The sequence below is a fragment of the Babylonia areolata genome, chromosome 10 (genome assembly GCF_041734735.1).
Source record: "Babylonia areolata isolate BAREFJ2019XMU chromosome 10, ASM4173473v1, whole genome shotgun sequence".
NCBI lineage: Eukaryota > Metazoa > Mollusca > Gastropoda > Neogastropoda > Buccinidae > Babylonia > Babylonia areolata.
In genome coordinates this window covers 45,374,178-45,400,358 of record NC_134885.1, presented here as the reverse complement: position 1 = coordinate 45,400,358, position 26,181 = coordinate 45,374,178, and the positions used below count along the sequence as shown (strand labels likewise).

Sequence of the window (26,181 nt, the reverse complement as noted above, 5' to 3'; positions counted from 1 at the left end):
GCAGCAACAAAAGGATTTTTCCCTGGCAATATTCTGCAGAAAAGTCCACTCTAACTTGTGTATGTGTGTGCACGATTGAAACCTAACCTGACACATGGAACAAATGAGGTAGACAGACAGTTGTGCAAATGGCTTTGTGTTTGTCAAGTGCTTAGAGTTTGGTCTCTGACTAAAAAGAGGTGCTATATAATTATCAGGAATACAATACATAATTAAGTACATGACAACATGTTCCACTGGAAACCACAGATGGTGTGCTGTAGCCCAATGACTACATATCTATTTGTCGGGTCTGCCACTGAAGCATTGAAAAAAAAAAAAAAATGCAACAGAGTAACACTGACAATCCCATCTTTCTTTTTTTTTCTTTGACATTTCACTCAAATTGCACTTTTCAGAATGTTTGCATGATAAATGATGTATGAACAAGATGTTAGAGAGATTTGGGATGTTATTCTGGGGCACATGTACATTCTTTTTGTTTCAAAATTATGTGTGCCATTGTGAAAGTCCAGGTATGTGATCCCGTCTGATTGAGGTGTCATATTTTCATGTTCAGATACATATAGAAATTAACAACTGCTTTTGAAAATAATAATTACATTTTTATATTTGCTTGATCTATCGAAAAACATTACACATTTGATTCTCTCTCTCTCTCTCTCTCTCTCTCTCTATCTACATATATGAATATAGGGCAACCTTAGCATGACTGCATTTGGTATGGCTCTTGAGGGCTACCTCTACCTTGGCAATCAAGTCTGAAATTAGGCCACTGTAATCCTCTTGCGTAGGCTTGACTATGTTGTCTTTGATGGTGATCAGTTTTCAGTAGAAACAGATGTTGGCTTTTTTTTCTTCTCCTTACTTGTGTGTGTGTGTATATGTGTACAGCAGTACCAATAGCACATGCACTTGGAAACATTATAAATACTAGTTTCAGGCAGTTTTATTCTAAAAATACTTATCGACAGCAAAGATTAGACTTCAAAGATGCGAAATTTGTAAAAATCTCAATTTTCATCATTTTGACCCGTATGACATGTTTTTGTGCGTAGCTAAGAATAGCTTGCTGAGTTTTCATGTACTGCATCAAACACGCACACACACACGCACGTACATCAATTGTTTGGTTTTTGCACACAGCAGGAGTTAAGGCACCTCTCAGTGTAACTTAAGTATAAAATTAAAAGGGATAGCTGCTTATAAGACGACCCACACTGTTTACAAGAAATTCCCCTAAATGTACACCAAAAGGCCTGTATTTCATGAAGTCTCCCAAATGCACCCATCACATTGTTGGGCAATGCTCTGAAACACTTGGTTCATCATGAACATCCAACTGTACAAAATAAGAAAGTTGCTAAGGCTTCCCAATGGCACAGTTGTAGCATCATAGGCTTCCCAATGGCACAGTTGTAGCATCATAGGCTTCCCAACGGTGCAGTTGTAGCATCATAGGCTTCCCAATGGCACAGTTGTAGCATCATAGGCTTCCCAATGGCACAGTTGTAGCATCATAGGCTTCCCAATGGCACAGTTGTAGCATCATAGGCTTCCCAATGGCACAGTTGTAGCATCATAGGCTTCCCAATGATGCAGTTGTAGCATCATAGGCTTCCCAATGGCACAGCTGTAGCATCATAGGCTTCCCAATGATGCAGTTGTAGCATCATAGGCTTCCCAATGGCACAGTTGTAGCATCATAGGCTTCCCAATGGCACAGCTGTAGCATCATAGGCTTCCCAACGGTGCAGTTGTAGCATCATAGGCTTCCCAATGGCACAGCTGTAGCATCATAGGCTTCCCAACGGTGCAGTTGTAGCATCATAGGCTTCCCAATGGCGCAGTTGTAGCATCATAGGCTTCCCAATGGCACAGTTGTAGCATCATAGGCTTCCCAATGATGCAGTTGTAGCATCATAGGCTTCCCAACGGTGCAGTTGTAGCATCATAGGCTTCCCAATGGCACAGTTGTAGCACCATAGCAGTCAAAGACATTGCTAAGGTTCCCAATGATGCAGTTGTAGCATCATAGCAGTCAAAGACATTGCTAAGGTTCCCAATGATGCAGTTGTAGCACCATAGCAGTCAAAGACATTGCTAAGGTTCCCAATGATGCAGTTGTAGCATCATAGCAGTCAAAGACATTGCTAAGGTTCCCAATGATGCAGTTGTAGCATCATAGCAGTCAAAGACATTGCTAAGGCTTCCCAATGATGCAGTTGTTATAGAAGTTGTAGCATCATAGCAGTCAAAGACATTGCTAAGGCTTCCCAATGATGCAGTTGTAGCATCATAGCAGTCAAAGACATTGCTAAGGCTTCCCAATGATGCAGTTGTTATAGAAGTTGTAGCATCATAGCAGTCAAAGACTATGAACCACAGACCAAAACCTTCAGGGGACCACAATATATATATATATATATATATATATATATATATATATATATATAATTCCAACATAACTGTGATGTTTGACATGACGAGATGTCATACAAACATAACTGGTTTCAGTGTTCAATGTACATACACACAAAAAATATTAAGATGTGCACACAGAAGGATATTATTCATAATGTTATTTCATACTTGGAGAATGTGATTTGTATCTTGAGGATCAAGTCTACACAGCTTTTTGTGCGTGTATCAAATCACACAATGTGATTTTGCCTCCAGTATCACACATGCCTACATTGTCTGATTTCCTTATATCATCTGTCATGTGTTATACATCAGAAATATCTGTATTTGTTCAAAGAATTGTGCATAGACACACAATATTATTTGAAAGATCAGTGATTCACATATCTGTGATTTTTTGTCTCAAGAATCATAGTTGATTTTCCTGTGTACACATGCACATTGTCTGAAGAATGGCACATGCGTAAAATGCTTAAGATTTGGTATACATGTTTAGTATTAATGACTATATATATTGTCCATGTGTTTTAAGTCGCACACACACACACACACACATATATATATGCGAATGCAACTAATGGACCTCATGTTTATTGCATGTTATGTGTTTGAAGAAATTTTTAGAAAATTATAGTCTAGAAGGGTTGCGAATGGTGTGTGTCGTGATGTTTTAACTGTACTCCCCAACCTGCCATAGTCACTTTCATGGATGTTCTTTTCTTTTCTATCTGTTCTCTTGCACTTGTGTTCTGCCTTATTTTGTACACTACTGTCGTCATTATACGTAGCGCCTCTTGACAGAAACATAGAACACAGAGTGATGTACAGGATTCAGGAATGGTGACCTAAGTAGTCAGAAGAACAGACCCATGTGCTTATGTGTGTGGGTTTGCGTGTATGCCTGTGATTGTGTGTGTGTGTGAGAGAGAGAGAATCTGTGTGTTTGTGTGCATACATATTTGTAGAGTGTAGGCACGCATGCATGTGTGTGTTGTTCCATCTTATTATGTATCTTAAATAATTCTCATCTGAGAAGATCCCATACAGACTTACAGTTTCTGATTTGGAACCATGTGACAAATTTAATGTTACATGTGTGAGAAAAACAAAAATAGTCCAATGATTCACAAATGCTGTAGTATTTGTGTGGATCACAAGGTAAAGTGACTGATGGCCATACGTGTAAATATAAATGAATGACATGAGAAGGCCCAACACACTCAGCTTCAATCACAGATTGACATAAGTTTACAGTTGGGGCCAACAGCAAAGTGAGAGCTGTATTATCAATGGTTTCTCCATTGCAGTGGGAAACCATTTACAACTTAGTCTTTTGTTAAGGACTATTGACTCTTAAACTAGGAGGCAAAATTGCACTGGTATTACTTAGTGCTGCAGCCTAGGGAGCTAGTTGGCCTTTGGGAACCATCCCAGTCAGGACAGCAGTTACCTCCTCTGCTGTTCTGATGGTCAAAGTCAAACACAACTATCATTTAACATGATAGCCGCAAAAAGCAACACTAGCAGGCATTACAGAAAATAATTCTACACAGATGTTTCAGGTATCAAAATGATACTAATACCACTGCAACTACTTCTAACAATTAATACTAATAATATTGAAAACCCTTCAAAGACAGCAACTATAGGACTCGGATGGTTATGGACCGCTTGAAATGGATGGTGAGCAATTGGGCTAAACCACATGCACAAGATTTCTGAATCCAAGACTGGCTGGGTTGTGTTGGAGGGGTTAAGGTTCTTTGGTAATTTGGCATTGTTCATTCCACCAAGATACAGCCACCGATGCTGAGTTGGGGGGTGGTCCTTTATAATATGTTTAGATTGTATACACTATGTTATCAGCTAGATCTTATGTCATTTTCAGTACTGAGTAAATAACAAGCATTCAGTATCCCTGAAACAAATGTGCTCTCTCTCCTCAGATGCATGCAGTCATGTGTGTGAACACATTTTATGTGTATGTAGAACAGACACACACTGACAGAAGAGAGAAAGTGTAGACAGAGCAGAGGTACAGACCACACTGAGGAAAAAAAGGAAGAAAATGATGAAAAACACAAACGTCATGAGACAACTGATTTACTATCCTCTTACAAATTGCACAACACACTTCACACTCTGCATTCCAATCATTCACCAGTAATTCTAATCAACGCTCCCCTTCTCTTCTATCCAAAGAAGTGCACGCTTGATACGCTTGAGAGAATACACATAAACCTATTAAAACAGAAAGTCAACCCTGACACACAAGCAATTTTCCTGAAATTAAAAAAACAAACAAAAAAAAATTTTAGATAACATCCCAGGAGGATCCATTCTTATTTGGAGCTTCAATGAACAAGGTCTTACTCATAAAGCACAAGGCCACTTGACCATATTTATATTCAGTGCCCAACCTGCCACAAGGCTCAGACTTCAGATACTGCACCAAACAGCCAGAATGTTGTCACCACGATAGTCAAACCATCTTACTGTGAACATTCTAAACCTTGAAGTTGATCTTTCTTCGAAAACAAAATTAATAAGCCTCAGTTACATTATGTTTTCTAAGCATTCAATGGTCATCTTGGTACAAAAGCAATGACTTGGCCAGTGTTTTCTACAAACCATGTCTGCATTTGAAGTCTCACCTTGTTCAACACCTTACAACTACTGCATGTCTGTACCACACACAGAATAAGTACTGAGAGCCACACACTACTTGGCTTTGATTTTGTCAGTGTGCAATGGCTACCTGTCTTGGTCTTAACACTCTCAGACTTTCCTGCATAACATAATCTTCATCTCTAGTAGAATTCAAAACACACAAAAAAAATATATGGACATACCAGCACTGTCCTGTTCTATCAGGTCTGTCCACAACACTGTCCTGTTCTGTCCACAACACTGCTCTGTTCTGTTCTGTTCAGTCAGGTCTGTCCACAACACTGTCCTGTTCTGTCAGGTCTGTCCACAACACTGTCCTGTTCTGTCAGGTCTGTCCACAACACTGTTCTGTTCTATCAGGTCTGTCCACAACACTGCTCTGTTCTGTCAGGTCTGTCCACAACACTGCTCTGTTCTGTCAGGTCTGTCCACAACACTGTTCTGTTCTGTCAGGTCTGTCCACAACACTGTCCTGTTCTGTTCTGTCAGGTCTGTCCACAACACTGTCCTGTTCAGTCAGGTCTGTCCACAACACTGTCCTGTTCAGTCAGGTCTGTCCACAACACTGTTCTGTTCTGTCAGGTCTGTCCACAACACTGTCCTGTTCTGTCAGGTCTGTCCACAACACTGTCCTGTTCTGTCAGGTCTGTCCACAACACTGTCCTGTTCTGTCAGGTCTGTCCACAACACTGTCCTGTTCTGTCAGGTCTGTCCACAACACTGCTCTGTTCTGTCAGGTCTGTCCACAACACTGTCCTGTTCTGTCAGGTCTGTCCACAACACTGTCCTGTTCTGTCAGGTCTGTCCACAACACTGTCCTGTTCTGTAAACATTGAACAATTGCAAGCTGACAGGTGGCCAAAATGTCAGAGACTTCTCTGGCATTTACTTTTCTATGTAACTCAAAATTACACTCATATGTTTTGTGTGTGTGTAAGTGTGCATGCGTGTTTGCAATATCAGAAGTGGAACAGAATTTTTAAGAATTAATCAACAAATGCAACTGTAATGAACAGAACAAAATCAAGGATTGCAAATGAAAACAGCACAAGTGAATGTGACAGCAGTCACTGTTCTTGCAGAGTGTGGACAATCAAAGAATCAATTTCACAGGAGTGCAGAAGACTTTGGGCCTGGAAACAGCTTCTAGTCTATAAAAGAAGGAAAAGAAAACCATTCAAAATTACCATGAATTAACAAGAAACTGAAGCATGTTGAAAGGGGGAGAATTTAAACCTGCATGAAATTAAGTGGTCAAAATATAATCTTCAGAACAAAAATATGTTTTAAACTCTACACCAAAAGTCGCAATAATATATTCTAATTTTTAGAATATTTCATTTCCCGAAAAGTTCTCAGCTGACAGTGCACAGTACTTTTTTTTCAAGAATTTAATTTTTAATTTTTCACACAAAAACTACATCAATTCATTGTGAAGTCAACTGTTTATGTATTAGTTTTTTTTCAAGAATTTAATTTTTGATTTTTCACACAAAAACTACATCAATTCATTATGAAGTCAACTGTTTATGTATTAGTTTTTTTTCAAGGTTAAAGAAAAGTTTTAAATTTTTTCATATCTAAATCTTTAGTAATATCTTAAATTAAATCTAACTAGATACCAATCTATAAAATATCAGACTACTATAAGACATCTCTTTTTCTCTCCCACAGCAGCCCTGTATGCTCCTCCATACGATTTAAAGACACATGCTTTCCTTATAAAACAGGACTCGGAACAGAAACAAGGCAGCAAACTACATACCTACCAATCAGTACGTTTTGTTTCACAATGAATTTCATTTCCAAGAGTGAAAGAGGACAGAAAACAAAGAAATCGGACTCCATTCCACAATCGATCGAACTGAATTTCTCTCTCTGTCTATGTGTTTGCAGACTGCTTGGAGTACATTGTCTGAAAGCATGCAATCAGGTCAGAGTACCTCAACTTTCACAAAAGACAGTGGACCATTGATCCACCGTGCAGGAGAGATCACACTCATTGCACACCACCTACCTGTTCACCTGGGATAACATCCTCAACTATTTTCACTGAACAACACACACCTGTTGGATTTCGCGTGGCAGGAGAAAACCTTCTTCACATTCTGACAAAAAAACATGCCTCACAAACAAAATGGTCACAATGCATGACAAGCTAAAGAAATACTAATAATTATCATTATCATTTCTTCTAATTAAAACCCCTAAAAGTCAAACAATTCAGCTAAATCAAAAAAAAAAAAAATATATATATATATAAAGGGGTGGGGGGTGGGGGGTGCAGAGAAGGAAACAAGAATAATAATAATTATCATTAATTACCATTAAAACTTAGAGTGAAATGGTGAACTCAAAAATAAATTTAAAAAAAGGAAGGTTGGATAGTGGGAGGTAAAATTAAAAACAACTTCAAAACATGAACATTGAAAACAAAAAAACAGGCAGCAAGTAATCAAACAGAAAAAAACTGGAAAGCAATTGCATGAAAAAAAAGAGACAGTACACAAATACTAAGCTCTTGACCCTCTTTAACAGCATTTTACCTTTCATGTGACCAAGGAAACTACGCCAAGACACATAATCTGCAAAGTATCTGATCTATTCCAAGTGATGTTTCTGATCTACATGCATGTGCTGACATTCAAGAATCACCTCTGACATTGAAATCAAAACTTAATATATTATTATAGTGGATGAAAATTTTCATTTTCATGATCTTTTATCACTTGCTACCTGATACCTTTTTTTTAAATTCAACCTAAAAAGAAACTGTCCCATGCTTACCAACATATAACCATATTGATAAACACAGACGCTGACACATATGTCAACATACACATTCAAACACATGTGTGCCACACATACACAGGCACCACACACACAAACACACAGCAATATGAACACATGCCGATTTATATTACCAGACCTGAAGCTCTTTAGAACACGACAAAAGATTTACATTTTTCTCAAAGTACATTCTGATATAATAATACAGCCTCTGCACAATACTTTTGTACACAGCAAAAAGAAGAAAAAAATAAAGAAAATGAACATTAAAAATATATAAGGAAAACAGCAAAATCAATGAAAAAAAAAACTTTTTAAACAATCCTGAAAAACAAAACTCAAACACAAAAAGCTCCATTGCATGTCTTCTGCCGATAGAGCTGAACAAGGGTTTCTCAGAACAGCAGCAAAAAAAGAAAAAGAAAAAAAAAGAGCATGCGCCTGTGTGTGTGCTGTCAGAGCCAGAGTGTGTGTTCTCCTCCCTGCGCCTGTGGTTGTTCACCTTGGTCGTACAGGCCCTCCCATCATGGGCGGCCTCATCCCCATGGGCACCATCATCGGAGGCCCCATCGGAGGCCCCATCGGTGGCCGCATACCTGGAAACAACGCTTGGTGAAGCAGTCCACGAATTATTAGTCAGGGGAAGAGATACATTTAATTACACAGCTCTCCAAATGTTGCTGCAATGCACATCTGAGAGAGGAGAGGAGACATTTAGCCCTTCTAAAATTGCAATGCAGGACAATGTTTTAGAATCTTGATATAAAGCAGAGTTATTTGTTAGTTGCAATGTATAACAATGTTTAAGCATGTGAATTTAAAGCAGAGCAATGTGTAAGCTGTTTGACCTTTTTTTATTTATTTATTTTTTTTTTTGCTTTTGTTTTATTGTTGTTTTTTTTCATCAACTGGTTTTTAGGTCAGTCTCCCGAAACGGGTACCAGTGGGGCGGGGGGGTTCATTGAATGTGTACATTACTTGCACCTTTGTTTTATTTAACACACAATTACTTTAATTTTACAAAACATGCACTGAATAAACACTATGAACAACAAAAACATTGTAGATCTTCAACCTGGGTGAAAAAAGGTGAGAATGTGTGAAATCAACAATTTCTGCCGTCATTTTGTTACATGAAGTTCTGCATCAGTTTGTTTTTGTGAATGATGAATAAAAATGGCAAATCTAATTAACAAAATATTATCATTTGAAAGTGTTGTGTTGAAAGTAAAAGTCTATATGCACATTATAATATAATTATTATGAAAAGCACACAGCTGTTAGAAAACAATTAACCTTAAAAAATTCACATAGTGGTTGCAACCCAAGGAGTCAACACATAGGTTGTCAAAACTTCCATGCAGATAAATACAAATATATACAAAAGACTTGACTGATTTCATACTAACAGGAATCTGTGACACAAACTAAAAACAACAAATATGTTGTTTTAAACATTTTAAAGTGTGATTGTTAGGTTAGTGTCAACAACTTGAGTTACAACCTAGATTTCTCTTGGACTGGAATTCCCACAACTCTTGGATTCTCTCTCATCAGCAAGTATTGAAGTTGTCCTTTTGGGCGACTTTAACTTTCACCATGACTGCCCCACGAACAGCAATGTGAAAAAAATGAAGACTCTTCTTGAAATACATGCCATGACCCAACTTATCACCAAGGCAACACAAAAGAAGGGACACACTGTGGAATGGCTGATACTGGGTGAAAGTAAACTGGATGCCATTCTAGAACTTTTTGTGTCTGATGAGTTAGTTTCAGACCACTACCCTGTGACCTTCTCTTTGAACCTCAAGAAACCTGGTCTCAACAAGCGCACAGTGACTTCACGAAACCTGCATGCAGTGGATATGGCGGCCCTAAAAGCTGATGTCACGGCGCTCCAGTTTGGTTCACATGACCCTGTGGCAGACTACAACCAGGGCTTGCAAGAAGTCATGGACAAGCACGCTCCCCTCACCACACAACGCGTGACGGACCATCCTTCAGCTCCCCTCACCACACAACACGTGATGGACCATCCTTCAGCTCCCCTCATCACACAACGCGTGACGAACCATCCTTCAGCTCCCCTACACAACGCGTGACGGACCACCCTTCAGCTCCCCTACACAACGCGTGACGGACCACCCTTCAGCTCCCCTACACAACGCGTGACGGACCATCCTTCAGCTCCCCTCATCACACAACGCGTGACGAACCATCCTTCAGCTCCCCTACACAACGCGTGACGGACCACCCTTCAGCTCCCCTACACAACGCGTGACGGACCATCCTTCAGCTCCCCTACACAACGCGTGACGGACCACCCTTCAGCTCCCCTCACCACACCACGTGTGACGGACCACCCTTCAGCTCCCCTCACCACACCACGTGTGACGGACCACCCTTCAGCTCCCCTCACCACACAACGCGTGACGGACCATCCTTCAGCTCCCCTCACCACACCACGTGTGACGGACCACCCTTCAGCTCCCCTCACCACACAACGCGTGACGGACCATCCTTCAGCTCCCCTCACCACACCACGTGTGACGGACCACCCTTCAGCTCCCCTCACCACACCACGTGTGACGGACCATCCTTCAGCTCCCCTCACCACACCACGTGTGACGGACCACCCTTCAGCTCCCCTACACAACGTGTGACGGACCATCCTTCAGCTCCCCTCACCACACCACGTGTGACGGACCACCCTTCAGCTCCCCTACACAACGTGTGACGGACCATCCTTCAGCTCCCCTCACCACACCACGTGTGACGGACCATCCTTCAGCTCCCCTCACCACACCACGTGTGACGGACCACCCTTCAGCTCCCCTCACCACACCACGTGTGACGGACCACCCTTCAGCTCCCCTACACAACGCGTGACGGACCACCCTTCAGCTCCCCTACACAACGCGTGACGGACCATCCTTCAGCTCCCCTACACAACGCGTGACGGACCATCCTTCAGCTCCCCTCACCACACCACGTGTGACGGACCATCCTTCAGCTCCCCTCACCACACCACGTGTGACGGACCATCCTTCAGCTCCCCTCACCACATGATGCGTGATGGACCACCCTTCAGCTCCCCTCACCACACGACGTGTGATGGACCACCCTTCAGCTCCCCTCATCACACGATGCGTGACGGACCATCCTTCAGCTCCCCTCACCACACCACGTGTGATGGACCACCCTTCAGCTCCCCTCACCACACCACGTGTGACGGACCACCCTTCAGCTCCTTGGCTGGTGGTGTGTATCCATTCAGCTGGGGGATGGGGGGAGGGTGGTGTGGTGGGGGGGATGCTCATGAATCTATCTGAGAATGCGCAAATGGCTGAATAGTCCAATCTGCGCACAAAATGTTCACTGACAGTTGTGGCAGACAAAGACAGGCATATCATTGTCAGGGAGCTTGTTTGCCCGTGACTTTCTGGCCTGCCTCTTCTGAACAGCTGCAGCAGTCCTGTTGGCCTCGCACAACTTGGCGCCTTTGTGCACAGCAGCGCGCCATTTGTCACGGTCCACAGCAGATTTCTCCCAGGAGTCAGGGTTGATATCAAACGCTTTCTTGGCTAACACTGCAAGTGAAGCATGACAAACAAGAGCAACGCCGTACTGAACGGTGGTGGAGAAAATCAAGACTTACAGTCCACAGACAGATGTTTGTGTATCACAGAGAAAAGGTCAAGAGATTGATTCGCGATGCCAAAGCTCAGTACATCAGCACTAAGATATCTACAAGAGTGTACTTCGAGCAGGGGTCTTTTTCAGGTTGTCGGTCAGCTTACAGGCAAAGCAAAGGACAAGACTCTACCTAACTGTATCCCAGCAAAAGAACTGCCTGATGCCTTTAGTGAGTTCTTTGCGAACAAGATTGAACAGACAAGGCGTGAACTGGACCAGTCAGGAGGCACACCAGAGTTCAGTGTCTTTGCTGGCATCTCAGTGTGTGATTTCAAGCCTGTCACAGAAGCTCAAGTGAAAAACATCTTAGTTAGTGCACCATGCAAGTCATGTGCTCTGGATCCCATCCCAGCATCTGTGTTGTACGAATGCCTGGATGAACTGACCCCTGTCATTACAGATGTTATTAATCAGTCTTTGTCTTCAGGAGTTGTGCATCCTTCATTCAAACATGCTATTGTCACACCTCTGTTGAAAAAGTCAAATCTTGATCCCAATTATTTGAAGCACTATAGACCAGTGTCAAACCTACAATTCCTGTCAAAGGTTCTAGAAGGGGCTGCATATTAAGATGTAGAACATACTTGCTAGTGGTTTACTAAAACCTGTTCCTATTGATGTCAAATGTGATAGTCAGCACTTGTTATCAGTTTTGATATTCACTGGACCAAACAGAATAGTTAAATTAACTACACTGCAGTACAGTTTTGTGTCAACATTACAACCAAGACTCGTGACACATGCCATAAACAACACCATATAAAATAATATTTAAAAAATCAATCTCGTTCCAATTCACTTATAGAGGGAAGGATAAAGTCATAATCTACAGTGTGTGATGAGTTTTGAAGGCAAAATAGGAATTTTAATTTTGGACCCCCATGTAACACAAATGGTACCTGTTTCGGGAAACTGACCCATTTCTCAGTTCCCCTTTTCTTCTCCCCACATTCCTTCTGCTCCCTCTGATCCCAGTGAAAATATCAGCAAAATGGCACACTTTTGATCCCAGTGAAAATATCAGCAAAATGGCACACTTTTGATCCCAGTGAAAATATCAGCAAAATGGCACTTTTTGATCCCAATGAAAATATCAGCGAAATGGCACTTTTTGATCCCAGTGAAAATATCAGCAAAATGGCACACCTTTAAATGGCACACTTTTGATCCCAGTGAAAATATCAGCAAAATGGCACACTTTTGATCCCAGTGAAAATATCAGCAAAATGGCACTTTTTGATCCCAGTGAAAATATCAGGAAAATGGCACTTTTTGATCCCAGTGAAAATATCAGCAAAATGGCACACTTTTTGATCCCAGTGAAAATATCAGCAAAATGGCACACTTTTGATCCCAGTGAAAATATCAGCAAAGTGGCACACTTTTGATCCCACTGAAAATATCACAAAAATAGCACACTTTTGATCCGAGTGAAAATATCAGCAAATGGCACACTTTTTGATCCCACTGAAAATATCAGCAAAATGGCACACTTTTTTTTATCCCATTGAAAATATCAGCAAAATGGCACACCTTCAAAAACAAAAAATTACATCAGACATCAAATAAAATGGAGAATACACACACACACACACACACACACACACACACACACACATGATGGAAACAAACAACCAAAGAAATGTATTCAGAGTTCAGAGTTCAGTACACCACAACAGCTGACAACAACCAAAGAAATGTGTTCAGAGTTCAGTACACTAGAACAGCTGACAACAACCAAAGAAATGTGTTCAGAGTTCAGTACACCACAACAGCTGACAACAGCCAAAGAAATGTGTTCAGAGAGTTCAGTACACCACAACAGCTGACAACAACCAAAGAAATGTGTTCAGAGTTCAGTACACCACAACAGCTGACAACAACCAAAGAAATGTGTTCAGAGAGTTCAGTACACTAGAACAGCTGACAACAACCAAAGAAATGTGTTCAGAGTTCAGTACACCACAACAGCTGACAACAACCAAAGAAATGTGTTCAGAGAGTTCAGTACACTAGAACAGCTGACAACAACCAAAGAATTGTGTTCAGAGTTCAGTTCACCACAACAGCTGACAACAACCAAAGAATTGTGTTCAGAGTTCAGTACACCACAACAGCTGACAACAACCAAAGAATTGTGTTCAGAGTTCAGTTCACCACAACAGCTGACAACAACCAAAGAATTGTGTTCAGAGTTCAGTTCACCACAACAGCTGACAACAACCAAAGAATTGTGTTCAGAGTTCAGTACACCACAACAGCTGACAACAACCAAAGAAATGTGTTCAGAGTTCAGTACACCACAACAGCTGACAACAACCAAAGAAATGTGTTCAGAGTTCAGTACACCACAACAGCTGACAACAACCAAAGAATTGTGTTCAGAGTTCAGTACACCACAACAGCTGACAACAACCAAAGAATTGTGTTCAGAGTTCAGTACACCACAACAGCTTACAACAACCAAAGAAATGTGTTCAGAGTTCAGAGTTCAGTACACCACAACAGCTGACAACAGCCAAAGAAATGTGTTCAGAGAGTTCAGTACACCACAACAGCTGACAACAACCAAAGAAATGTGTTCAGTGTTCAGTACACCACAACAGCTGACAACAACCAAAGAAATGTGTTCAGAGTTCAGTACACTAGAACAGCTGACAACAACCAAAGAATTGTGTTCAGTGTTCAGTTCACCACAACAGCTGACAACAACCAAAGAAATGTGTTCAGAGTTCAGTACACCACAACAGCTGACAACAACCAAAGAAATGTGTTCAGAGTTCAGTTCACCACAACAGCTGACAACAACCAAAGAATTGTGTTCAGAGTTCAGTACACCACAACAGCTGACAACAACCAAAGAAATGTGTTCAGAGTTCAGTACACTAGAACAGCTGACAACAGCCAAAGAAATGTGTTCAGTGTTCAGTACACCACAACAGCTGACAACAACCAAAGAATTGTGTTCAGAGTTCAGTACACCACAACAGCTGACAACAACCAAAGAATTGTGTTCAGAGTTCAGTTCACCACAACAGCTGACAACAACCAAAGAATTGTGTTCAGAGTTCAGTACACCACAACAGCTGACAACAACCAAAGAATTGTGTTCAGAGTTCAGTACACCACAACAGCTGACAACAACCAAAGAAATGTGTTCAGAGTTCAGAGTTCAGTACACCACAACAGCTGACAACAACCAAAGAATTGTGTTCAGAGTTCAGTTCACCACAACAGCTGACAACAACCAAAGAATTGTGTTCAGAGTTCAGTACACCACAACAGCTGACAACAACCAAAGAATTGTGTTCAGAGTTCAGTACACCACAACAGCTGACCAAAGAAATGTGTTCAGAGTTCAGTACACCACAACAGCTGACAACAACCAAAGAAATGTGTTCAGTGTTCAGTTCACCACAACAGCTGACAACAACCAAAGAAATGTGTTCAGAGTTCAGTACACCACAACAGCTGACAACAACCAAAGAATTGTGTTCAGAGTTCAGTACACCACAACAGCTGACAACAACCAAAGAATTGTGTTGAGAGAGTTCAGTACACTAGAACAGCTGACAACAACCAAAGAAATGTGTTCAGAGTTCAGTACACCACAACAGCTGACAACAACTAAAGAAATGTGTTCAGAGTTCAGTTCACCACAACAGCTGACCAAAGAAATGTGTTCAGAGTTCAGTACACCACAACAGCTGACAACAGCCAAAGAATTGTGTTCAGAGTTCAGTACACCACAACAGCTGACAAAAGAAATGTGTTCAGAGTTCAGTACACCACAACAGCTGACCAAAGAAATGTGTTTAGAGTTCAGTACACCACAACAGCTGACAAAAGAAATGTGTTCAGAGTTCAGTACACCACAACAGCTGACCAAAGAAATGTGTTCAGAGTTCAGTACACCACAACAGCTGACCAAAGAAATGTGTTTAGAGTTCAGTACACCACAACAGCTGACCAAAGAAATGTGTTCAGAGTTCAGTACACCACAACAGCTGACAACAACCAAAGAAATGTGTTCAGAGTTCAGTACACCACAACAGCTGACAACAACCAAAGAAATGTGTTCAGAGTTCAGTACACCACAACAGCTGACAACAACCAAAGAAATGTGTTCAGAGTTCAGTACACCACAACAGCTGACAACAACCAAAGAAATGTGTTCAGAGTTCAGTACACTAGAACAGCTGACAACAACCAAAGAAATGTGTTCAGAGTTCAGTACACCACAACAGCTGACCAAAGAAATGTGTTTAGAGTTCAGTTCACCACAACAGCTGACAACAACCAAAGAAATGTGTTCAGAGTTCAGTACACCACAACAGCTGACCAAAGAAATGTGTTTAGAGTTCAGTTCACCACAACAGCTGACAACAACCAAAGAAATGTGTTCAGAGTTCAGTACACCACAACAGCTGACAACAACCAAAGAAATGTGTTCAGAGTTCAGTACACCACAACAGCTGACCAAAGAAATGTGTTCAGAGTTCAGTACACCACAACAGCTGACAACAACCAAAGAAATGTGTTCAGAGTTCAGTACACCACAACAGCTGACCAAAGAAATGTGTTCAGAGTTCAGTACACCACAACAGCTGACCAAAGAAATGTGTTCAGAGTTCAGTACACCACAACAGCTGACCAAAGAAATGTGTTCAGAGTTCAGTACACCACAACAGCTGACCAAAGAATTGTGTTCAGAGTTCAGTACACCACAACAGCTGACCAAAGAAATGTGTTCAGAGTTCAGTACACCACAACAGCTGACCAAAGAAATGTGTTTAGAGTTCAGTACACCACAACAGCTGACCAAAGAAATGTGTTTAGAGTTCAGTACACCACAACAGCTGACCAAAGAAATGTGTTCAGAGTTCAGTACACCACAACAGCTGACAAAAGAAATGTGTTCAGAGTTCAGTACACCACAACAGCTGACCAAAGAAATGTGTTCAGAGTTCAGTACACCACAAGAGCTGACCAAAGAAACGTGTTCAGAGTTCAGTACACCACAACAGCTGACCAAAGAAATGTGTTCAGAGTTCAGTACACCACAACAGCTGAACACAGCAATGGTTCCAAGGTTAGAGTGGAGTGAAATGACCCACTTGTGTTCTGCCTTATCGTCAGGTTTTTCAAAGCCTGGCTGATAAATGCTTCCAACCTGCTGCTGCTTCATTTGTTCTGCTAAGCAAAAGGATGTGCATCACACTTTTTCCCCCATTTCCTGCTCTTTAAAGTGAAGCCATCTGATAAACAGGCCTGATAATAAGAGATACATGATTCAACTATCACACAGTGTGAAGCCATCTGATAAACAGGCCTGATAATAAGAGATACATGATCCAACTATCACACAGTGTGAAGCCATCTGATAAACAGGCCTGATAATAAGAGATACATGATTCAACTATCACACAGTGTGAAGCCATCTGATAAACAGGCCTGATAATAAGAGATACATGATTCAACTATCACACTCACAGTTTCAACTTTTCAAGTTGGATTAGTCCACTCCACAGCACTGACATTCGCTAATCTTTCAAAACCACAGCAACATTTCACTTTTCCTGTTCCTCTTTCAGTTCTTTTTACCACTCCTCACAAAATGGATCTGTTGATCCCAATAATGTAACAGTTCTATGGTTACACTTTTCAGTAGCAAATTATATGATGCCATTCAGAATCACTGGAACTGAACTGAAATCACTGAAATTTATTGAAACAGCACCGAAAGCAAGTTGTGCATGAAACCCCCCCCCCAAAAAAACAACATTGAAACAGTGTTCTTGGCTAAAAAAAAAAAAAAAAAGCTAACATAATTTAAAAAAATTCTTATCATTATCAGAATTTATCATGATAACTGCAATAGAAAACACTGAGTAATATTTTCAACAAAACAAACAAAAGGTTAAAACTAAAGTGCCAGGGAATTCTGAGGATTCGGGGATGATGAATCACAAAAAATTCTAGCACAAAAGCTATGGGCGATACAGATACAAAGTAAACGTTTTTGTGAAGGAAAATGAGTGTAGATTGTGCTTCTGGGCTTTTTTTTCTCCCAATTCGGTTGATTGTAGGTAACTGTTCTGGCATGTGAAGTCAAGATAATAATTTTTGTGCAACAAAAAAGTCTATTTCCACCTCTACATAATGACATCCATAAAGAAAAGAAACAAAATACAGCTGGAAATAGCAAGCCTATTGTCAGATTATACCTGTAGAAGAAATTAAAATAGGCTATAAGCTTATGAAAACAAATCACAGCTCTTGCAGACATGTAAGTGAATCACTGTCCCAACAATGACAAAAGTGAGTAAAGTCAATGTAAAAGGTCAATCACAGTCACAGAAACTGAACTGGCAAGCTTTTTGACAGCAAAGAGCGTTTGCAAGTGAGAGGGTGAAGTTCTTTGATGACATTCACTCCTTTCAAGTTGCACGTGGGCCGATTAAAGTGTCTGCTGTGCATCCGGCTTGCCACCTCTTCAAACAAGTATATTTCCTCTGATTCAGCAGGGGGAAAAAAGCATTAAAAACAAAAAGCGCGTGTTTCACGGCCAGTGCAGGTTCAGCACTACATTTCGTGAAAACCATGGGGTATTGGCAGTTGTCGATTGCCTTCCGTCTGCTTTGAAATGTGAGTACACTCTTCCCAAAAGCCACGCCCCCTTGATGACCTCTGGCTGGCATTCGACCTATCGTCTTACACCACTCCTCTCCCTCTCCTTCTCTTCTTCCAACACTGGCTGTACATAGTCTGTCAGTCATAGCCAGTTGTTTAAAATGCTGTCAGATTGGATGGATGGACTGAATTACCATCAAATGGGCTGTCAGTTTCATAACTGTTGTTGTCAATCACCTTCGTTTTCAAACCAATTATCAGACAAGAGAGATCCTTCTCCACCACGAAAGCTGTCCATAATCACAAAAGCTTTCAGAATTGTGTAAAACTGCTGACTGTGACTATTTGCTTTACTGGACACAGTTTTCAATGCATTTGTTTACACATGATGCAACCCCCTTTTCCACGCGCGTATCACGTGGTCAGTTAGCAAATTATTATTGAGTAGAAAGAGGTCTTCTACTGATGTAAGTTCATTTAAATAGTGTTTTTATAATCCAGACACATCTAACTAAGTGTTCAGAGTCTGTTTATGTGAATTGAACCAAACTCCAATGAAGTAAAAATCAGAACATATGCAGGACGTCAGTGGACATCTTATAGGCACTATGGCAATACTTTTTGTAGGACGTCAGCTGACGTCTTATATGCACTCTACTGGTTAAAGCCGAACTGTCGTCTACACATTTTCCCAAGCCTTGACCCACCCAACTGCTCAGGTACAGACAAACATGTCGACAACAGACTATCGCTGTCTTACCTGGCATCATAGGTCCTGGACCCATTGGACCTGGTCCTGGTCCCATTGGACCACCTGGTCCCATCATTGGACCGCCTGGCGCCGGCACTGGTGGAGCTGGAGCAGCTGCAAACACAAGTTCTCTTCATTAAACCACTGTAAAAACAGTGTAAACAAGTTCTCCTCACTGAACCACTGTAAAAACAGTGTAAACACAAGTTCTCCTCACTGAACCACTGTAAAAACAGTGTAAACACAAGTTCTCCTCACTGAACAACTGTAAAAACAGTGTGCAAACACAAGTTCTCCTCACTGAACAACTGTAAAAACAGTGTGCAAACACAAGTTCTCCTCACTGAACCACTGTAAAAACAGTGCAAACACAAGTTCTCCTCACTGAACCACTGTAAAAACAGAGTGGAAACATATGTTCTCCTCACTGAACCACTGTAAAAACAGAGTGGAAACACAAGTTCTCCTCACTGAACCACTGTAAAAACAATGTAAACACAAGTTCTCCTCACTGAACCACTGTAAAAACAGTGCAAACACAAGTTCTCCTCACTGAACCACTGTAAAAACAGTGTAAACACAAGTTCTCCACACTGAACCACTGTAAAAACAGTGTAAACACAAGTTCTCCTCACTGAACCACTGTAAAAAAAGGAGGAAACACAAGTTCTCCTCACTGAACCACTGTAAAAACAGTGCAAACACAAGTTCTCCTCACTGAACCACTGTAAAAACAGTGTGCAAACACAAGTTCTCCTCACTGAACCACTGTAAAAACAGTGCAAACACAAGTTCTCCTCACTGAATCACTGTAAAAGCAGTGTGCAAACACAAGTTCTCCTCACTGAACCACTGTAAAAACAGAGGAAACACAAGTTCTCCTCACTGAACCACTGTAAAAACAGTGCAAACACAAGTTCTCCTCACTGAACCACTGTAAAAACAGTGCAAACACAAGTTCTGCTCACTGAACCAATGTAAAAACAGAGGAAACACAAGTTCTCCTCACTGAACCACTGTAAAAACAGAGTGGAAACACATGTTCTCCTCACTGAACCACTGTAAAAACAGAGGAAACACATGTTCTCCTCACTGAACCACTGTAAAAACAGTGCAAACACAAGTTCTCCTCACTGAACCACTGTAAAAACAGTGTAAACACAAGTTCTCCTCACTGAACCACTGTAAAAACAGAGGAAACACAAGTTCTCCTCACTGAACCACTGTAAAAACAGAGTGGAAACACAAGTTCTCCTCACTGAACCACTGTAAAAACAGAGGAAACACATGTTCTCCTCACTGAACCACTGTAAAAACAATACAAACACAAGTTCTCCTCACTGAACCACTGTAAAAACAGTACAAACACAAGTTCTCCTCACTGAACCACTGTAAAAACAGTACAAACACAAGTTCTCCTCACTGAACCACTGTAAAAACAGAGGAAACACAAGTTCTCCTCACTGAACTACTGTAAAAACAGTGCAAACACAAGTTCTCCTCACTGAACCACTGTAAAAACAGAGGAAACACAAGTTCTCCTCACTGAACCACTGTAAAAACAGAGGAAACACAAGTTCTCCTCACTGAACCACTGTAAAAACAGTACAAACACAAGTTCTCCTCACTGAACTACTGTAAAAACAGTGCAAACACAAGTTCTCCTCACTGAACCACTGTAAAAACAGTGCAAACACAAGTTCTCCTCACTGAACCACTGTAAAAACAGTGTAAACACAAGTTCTCCTCACTGAACCACTGTAAAAACAGAGTGGAAACACATGTTCTCCTCACTGAACCACTGTAAAAACAGAGTGCAAACACAAGTTCTCCTCACTGAACCACTGTAAAAACAGTGCAAACACAAGTTCTCCTCACTGAACCACTGTAAAAACAGAGTGCAAACACAAGTTCTCCTCACTGAATCACTGTAAAAACAGAGTAGAAACACATGTTCTCCTCACTGAACCACTGTAAAAACAGAGTGCAAACACAAGTTCTCCTCACTGAACCACTGTAAAAACAGTGTAAACACAAGTTCTCCTCACTGAACCACTGTAAAAACAGAGTGCAAACACAAGTTCTCCTCACTGAATCACTGTAAAAACAGAGTAGAAACACATGTTCTCCTCACTGAACCACTGTAAAAACAGAGTGCAAACACAAGTTCTCCTCACTGAACCACTGTAAAAACAGTGTAAACACAAGTTCTCCTCACTGAACCACTGTAAAAACAGAGTGCAAACACAAGATCTCCTCAATGAACAACTGTTGTTCCCCAAAAAACTGAATATGGCTGCCTTGGTGGCAGGGCAAAGAACAGACATACATGGAAAAGCCCACATGTCCATACCAGTGAACCAGCCATCAGAAAGAACAGACATACAGGAAAAGCCCACATGTCCATACCAGTGAACCAGCCATCAGAAAGAACAGACATACATGGAAAAGCCCACATGTCCATACCAGTGAACCAGCCATCAGAAAGAACAGACATACAGGAAAAGCCCACATGTCCATACCAGTGAACCAGCCATCAGAAAGAACAGACATACAGGAAAAGCCCACATGTCCATACCAGTGAACCAGGCATCAGAAAGAACAGACATACAGGAAAAGCCCACATGTCCATACCAATGAACCAGGTATCAGAAAGAACAGACATACAGGAAAAGCCCACATGTCCACAACAGTGAACCAGGTATCAGAAAGAACAGACATACAGGAAAAGCCCACATGTCCATACAAGTGAACCAGGCATCAGAACACCTCGAAGTCCAATCCTCTGGAGAAGGCAGCAGTCCAGGGGCCACCCAGACCCTGGTAAAGGGACAACGCCATTGATAAAGATGGTGCCTACACTTGTTTGCAGGAAGTGCTCAAAAACAGAACTAGCCGTTAAAGAATACCATATATGCTCAAAATAAGAACAAGCTGTTTAAGAATACCATTTGAGAATAAGACTGCGCTACATTAAAAATTGAGTCGACAGCTTCCCGAGCCGAAACCGTGGTTGTCGGTCCCCCAATCCTCTGAAATACACAGATCTGCAGACCATTCTGATGCCTTGTGAACATGAGAATTACAACTCATAAACAAAGAAGAAGCAATGCTGTTTTTTAAACAACGGATTGCTGAAAACATCTATCATAGTACCGACTGCTGAAAACATCTATCATAGTTCTGTCATTTTGGCTTATTGTCCAGCTGACCACACAGGACAACATCAGGGCCAAAAACACTGTCAATGTACATCCTGAAGAATGTGAAGAAAAAAAACAACCCCCAAACAAAGGAAAATCTGGAAAAGAACATTAGGTTAAGTACACTCATACTCATGCACATGAACTTGGAAGATGCTTCTTTCTCTGATGATCACTATTCCACAAAGTATTTTACCAGATGATTACATAATAAAAACCCTGAATACAACACAATCATATATATGATTACATAATAAAAACCCTGAACACAACACAATCATATATAACACTCATAACAACAGGTGTATAAAACAAAAAAACTGTCTGTAAAGCAACTCCCACGTCTCAGGCAGAAAAGAAACAGAAAAACCACCAAAAGAGTAAAAATGTCTTAACATACACACATGACATACACATGTTTATGCAGGTGCACACATATACATGCACAAATGTTATTTGTATCTACCACTGATGCCTGTTTGGGCCATGGAAGCGGGTAGCATGGAATGCTGTCTTTCGACATTCATTCGAAAGAAGTTACCTTTTTTGTCTCCTTGATTTTTAATAAAACGAAAGAAAGGGTATTGTCTTTGTCTTGTGTAGCTTGAAATAATGTACTATTCCCTTAGGGTCTCTTGTACCAACAGATCCCATCACTGTGTATCTGGAAATAATGTACTATTCCCTTAGGGTCTCTTGTAACAACAGATCCCATCACTGTGTATCTGGAAATAATGTACTATTCCCTTAGGGTCTCTTGTAACAACATGCCCCATCACTGTGTATCTGGAAATAATGTACTATTCCCTTAGGGTCTCTTGTAACAACAGATCCCATCACTGTGTATCTGGAAATAATGTACTATTCCCTTAGGGTCTCTTGTGACAACATATCCCATCACTGTGTATCTGGAAATAATGTACTATTCCCTTGGGGTCTCATGTGACAACATATCCCATCACTGTGTATCTGGAAATAATGTACTATTCCCTTAGGGTCTCTTGTACCAACAGATCCCATCACTGTGTATCTGGAAATAATGTACTATTCCCTTGGGGTCTCATGTGACAACATATCCCATCACTGTGTATCTGGAAATAATGTACTATTCCCTTAGGGTCTCTTGTACCAACAGATCCCATCACTGTGTATCTGGAAATAATGTACTATTCCCTTAGGGTCTCTTGTACCAACAGATCCCATCACTGTGTATCTGGAAATAATGTACTATTCCCTTAGGGTCTCTTGTACCAACAGATCCCATCACTGTGTATCTGGAAATAATGTACTATTCCCTTCGGGTCTCATGTGACAACATATCCCATCACTGTGTATCTGGAAATAATGTACTATTCCCTTAGGGTCTCTTGTACCAACAGATCCCATCACTGTGTATCTGAAAAATAATGTACTATTCCCTTGGGGTCTCTTGTACCAACAGATCCCATCACTGTGTATCTGGAAATAATGTACTATTCCCTTAGGGTCTTTTGTGACAACAGATCCCATCACTGTGTATCTGGAAATAATGTACTATTCCCTTAGGGTCTTTTGTGACAACAGATCCCATCACTGTGTATCTGGAAATAATGTACTATTCCCTTAGGGTCTCTTGTAACAACATGCCCCATCACTGTGTATCTGGAAATAATGTACTATTCCCTTAGGGTCTCTTGTACCAACAGATCCCATCACTGTGTATCTGGAAATAATGTACTATTCCCTTAGGGTCTCTTGTAACAACAGATCCCATCACTGTGTATCTGGAAATAATGTACTATTTTCTTAGGGTCTCTTGTACCAACAGATCCCATCACTGTGTATCTGGAAATAATGTACTATTCCCTTAGGGTCTCTTGTACCAACAGATCCCATCACTGTGTATCTGGAAATAATGTACTATTCCCTTAGGGTCTCTTGTACCAACAGATCCCATCACTGTGTATCTGGAAATAATGTACTATTCCCTTAGGGTCTCTTGTAACAACATGCCCCATCAGTGTGTATCTGGAAATAATGTACTATTTTCTTAGGGTCTCTTGTACCAACAGATCCCATCACTGTGTATCTGGAAATAATGTATTATTCCCTTGGGGTCTCATGTGACAACATATCCCATCACTGTGTATCTGGAAATAATGTACTATTCCCTTAGGGTCTCTTGTAACAACATGCCCCATCACTGTGTATCTGGAAATAATGTACTATTCCCTTGGGGTCTCTTGTAACAACAGATCCCATCACTGTGTATCTGGAAATAATGTATTATTCCCTTGGGGTCTCTTGTAACAACATATCCCATCACTGTGTATCTGGAAATAATGTACTATTCCCTTAGGGTCTCTTGTAACAACATGCCCCATCACTGTGTATCTGGAAATAATGTACTATTCCCTTAGGGTCTCTTGTACCAACAGATCCCATCACTGTGTATCTGGAAATAATGTACTATTCCCTTAGGGTCTCTTGTACCAACAGATCCCATCACTGTGTATCTGGAAATAATGTACTATTCCCTTAGGGTCTCTTGTAACAACATGCCCCATCAGTGTGTATCTGGAAATAATGTACTATTTTCTTAGGGTCTCTTGTACCAACAGATCCCATCACTGTGTATCTGGAAATAATGTATTATTCCCTTGGGGTCTCTTGTAACAACATGCCCCATCAGTGTGTATCTGGAAATAATGTACTATTTTCTTAGGGTCTCTTGTACCAACAGATCCCATCACTGTGTATCTGGAAATAATGTACTATTCCCTTAGGGTCTCTTGTAACAACAGATCCCATGACATACAATGTTATGCAATCGTATAATTAATGATTTTTTTTTACATATATAAGTTTGTGGTGTTACAATGTAGATCTACTTCAGTTCGCACAAGCTGACCAAGTAGAAACCTAGTTGCTGCAATCAGAGCAACAACGCAAAAAAGTTACTGTGTCATTATTCAACAAAATATTTATTTTTCAATAGCTATCACCCAGAAACTGTCATTATACAGCTCAGTTAATCCCCAACAAGTTGAAAACACTTACTCACACACTGTCAAAAATAATATCAGCACCCAAAAAAAGGTGGTTTTGTTTAATTTCAATTTTTGGATATTTGTCTTTGGCGATGTCACTAATTACTGTCTGAAAAATTTAATAAAATTACCTTTTGTTTTCTAGATATTACCTCACCCTGCCCTTTATTACTGACAATTCATCTTCATGGACTTTTTCTCTCTCCTCTATTTCATAGTGGATGCAGAAACACATCAATGAGTAGATACAAAAGCATGTGGGAACCATCCCCAACATCGACTGTCCTAAAACCCTCTTGGCCGAGAGGACAGGGATGTAACTTGGGCAAGAAAATCTCCACTGCAATCAAATTCTAGCCCTGATAGTAAGGATAACAGTTAACTTCTCTGCTGTTCTGATGGTCATAGTCGAACACGACTATCAAACATACCAAACACATACACACACACACATCAAGCTATAAAGATACCATAATCTCTACTGAAACGGTAGACCAAACAGCATAACTTACGTGTGCCCATATTAGCAGGGGGAGGTACCATTGCACCACCAGGAGCAGGTGGGTTGCCTCCCTGGAAGGGATTGGCAGTGATTTTGCCAGCTTTGTATGCAGCCGCTGAAAAGGGAAAATTACAACTTACAGATTTCATGCAAACTGTTAAATACATTTTTTGATGCGCTAACACAACCACTCAGTCTTACTCACATAACTTGCTTACAGATTTATTAATTCCTATCCGCTATGTTTACCTATCAACTGTAAGAGTTCTGCTGTCTGTTGTGCGATCACACCTTTCTGCCACTTTGCCCAGATTCAGAAATCAACAACTCATCAGTTAGTTATGTTGTGCTATCACATCTTTCAGCCACTCTGCCCAGATTCAGAAATCAACAACTCATCAGTTAGTTATGTTGTGCTATCACACCTTTCAGCCACTCTGCCCAGATTCAGAAATCAACAACTCATCAGTTAGTTATGTT

The 26,181-nt window shown here is 40.9% G+C and overlaps 1 protein-coding gene and 1 long non-coding RNA gene across 3 annotated transcripts in view; one reads left to right on the top strand and one right to left on the bottom strand.

Annotated features, from left to right (window-relative positions):
* Positions 1 to 4,425: 4,425 nt before the first annotated feature.
* On the top strand, positions 4,426 to 8,317 carry LOC143287042 (uncharacterized). Its single transcript, XR_013055904.1, has 2 exons — positions 4,426 to 5,298; positions 5,362 to 8,317. It is a non-coding gene; the product is annotated as an uncharacterized LOC143287042 (long non-coding RNA).
* The window catches only part of LOC143287040 (U1 small nuclear ribonucleoprotein C-like), a 40,777-nt gene continuing 19,962 nt past the window's right edge, over positions 5,367 to 26,181 (bottom strand). The window contains exons 4-6 of one of the 2 annotated variants that reach the window (XM_076595065.1): positions 25,712 to 25,816; positions 18,977 to 19,081; positions 5,367 to 8,492 (exon numbers count right to left, since the gene is read on the bottom strand). In XM_076595065.1, the coding sequence (XP_076451180.1) occupies positions 8,383 to 8,492; positions 18,977 to 19,081; positions 25,712 to 25,816 (320 nt within the window). In that variant the 3' untranslated portion in view covers positions 5,367 to 8,382. The remainder of the gene's footprint in view (positions 8,493 to 18,976; positions 19,082 to 25,711; positions 25,817 to 26,181) is intronic. The other variant, XM_076595066.1, reaches the window with a different exon arrangement.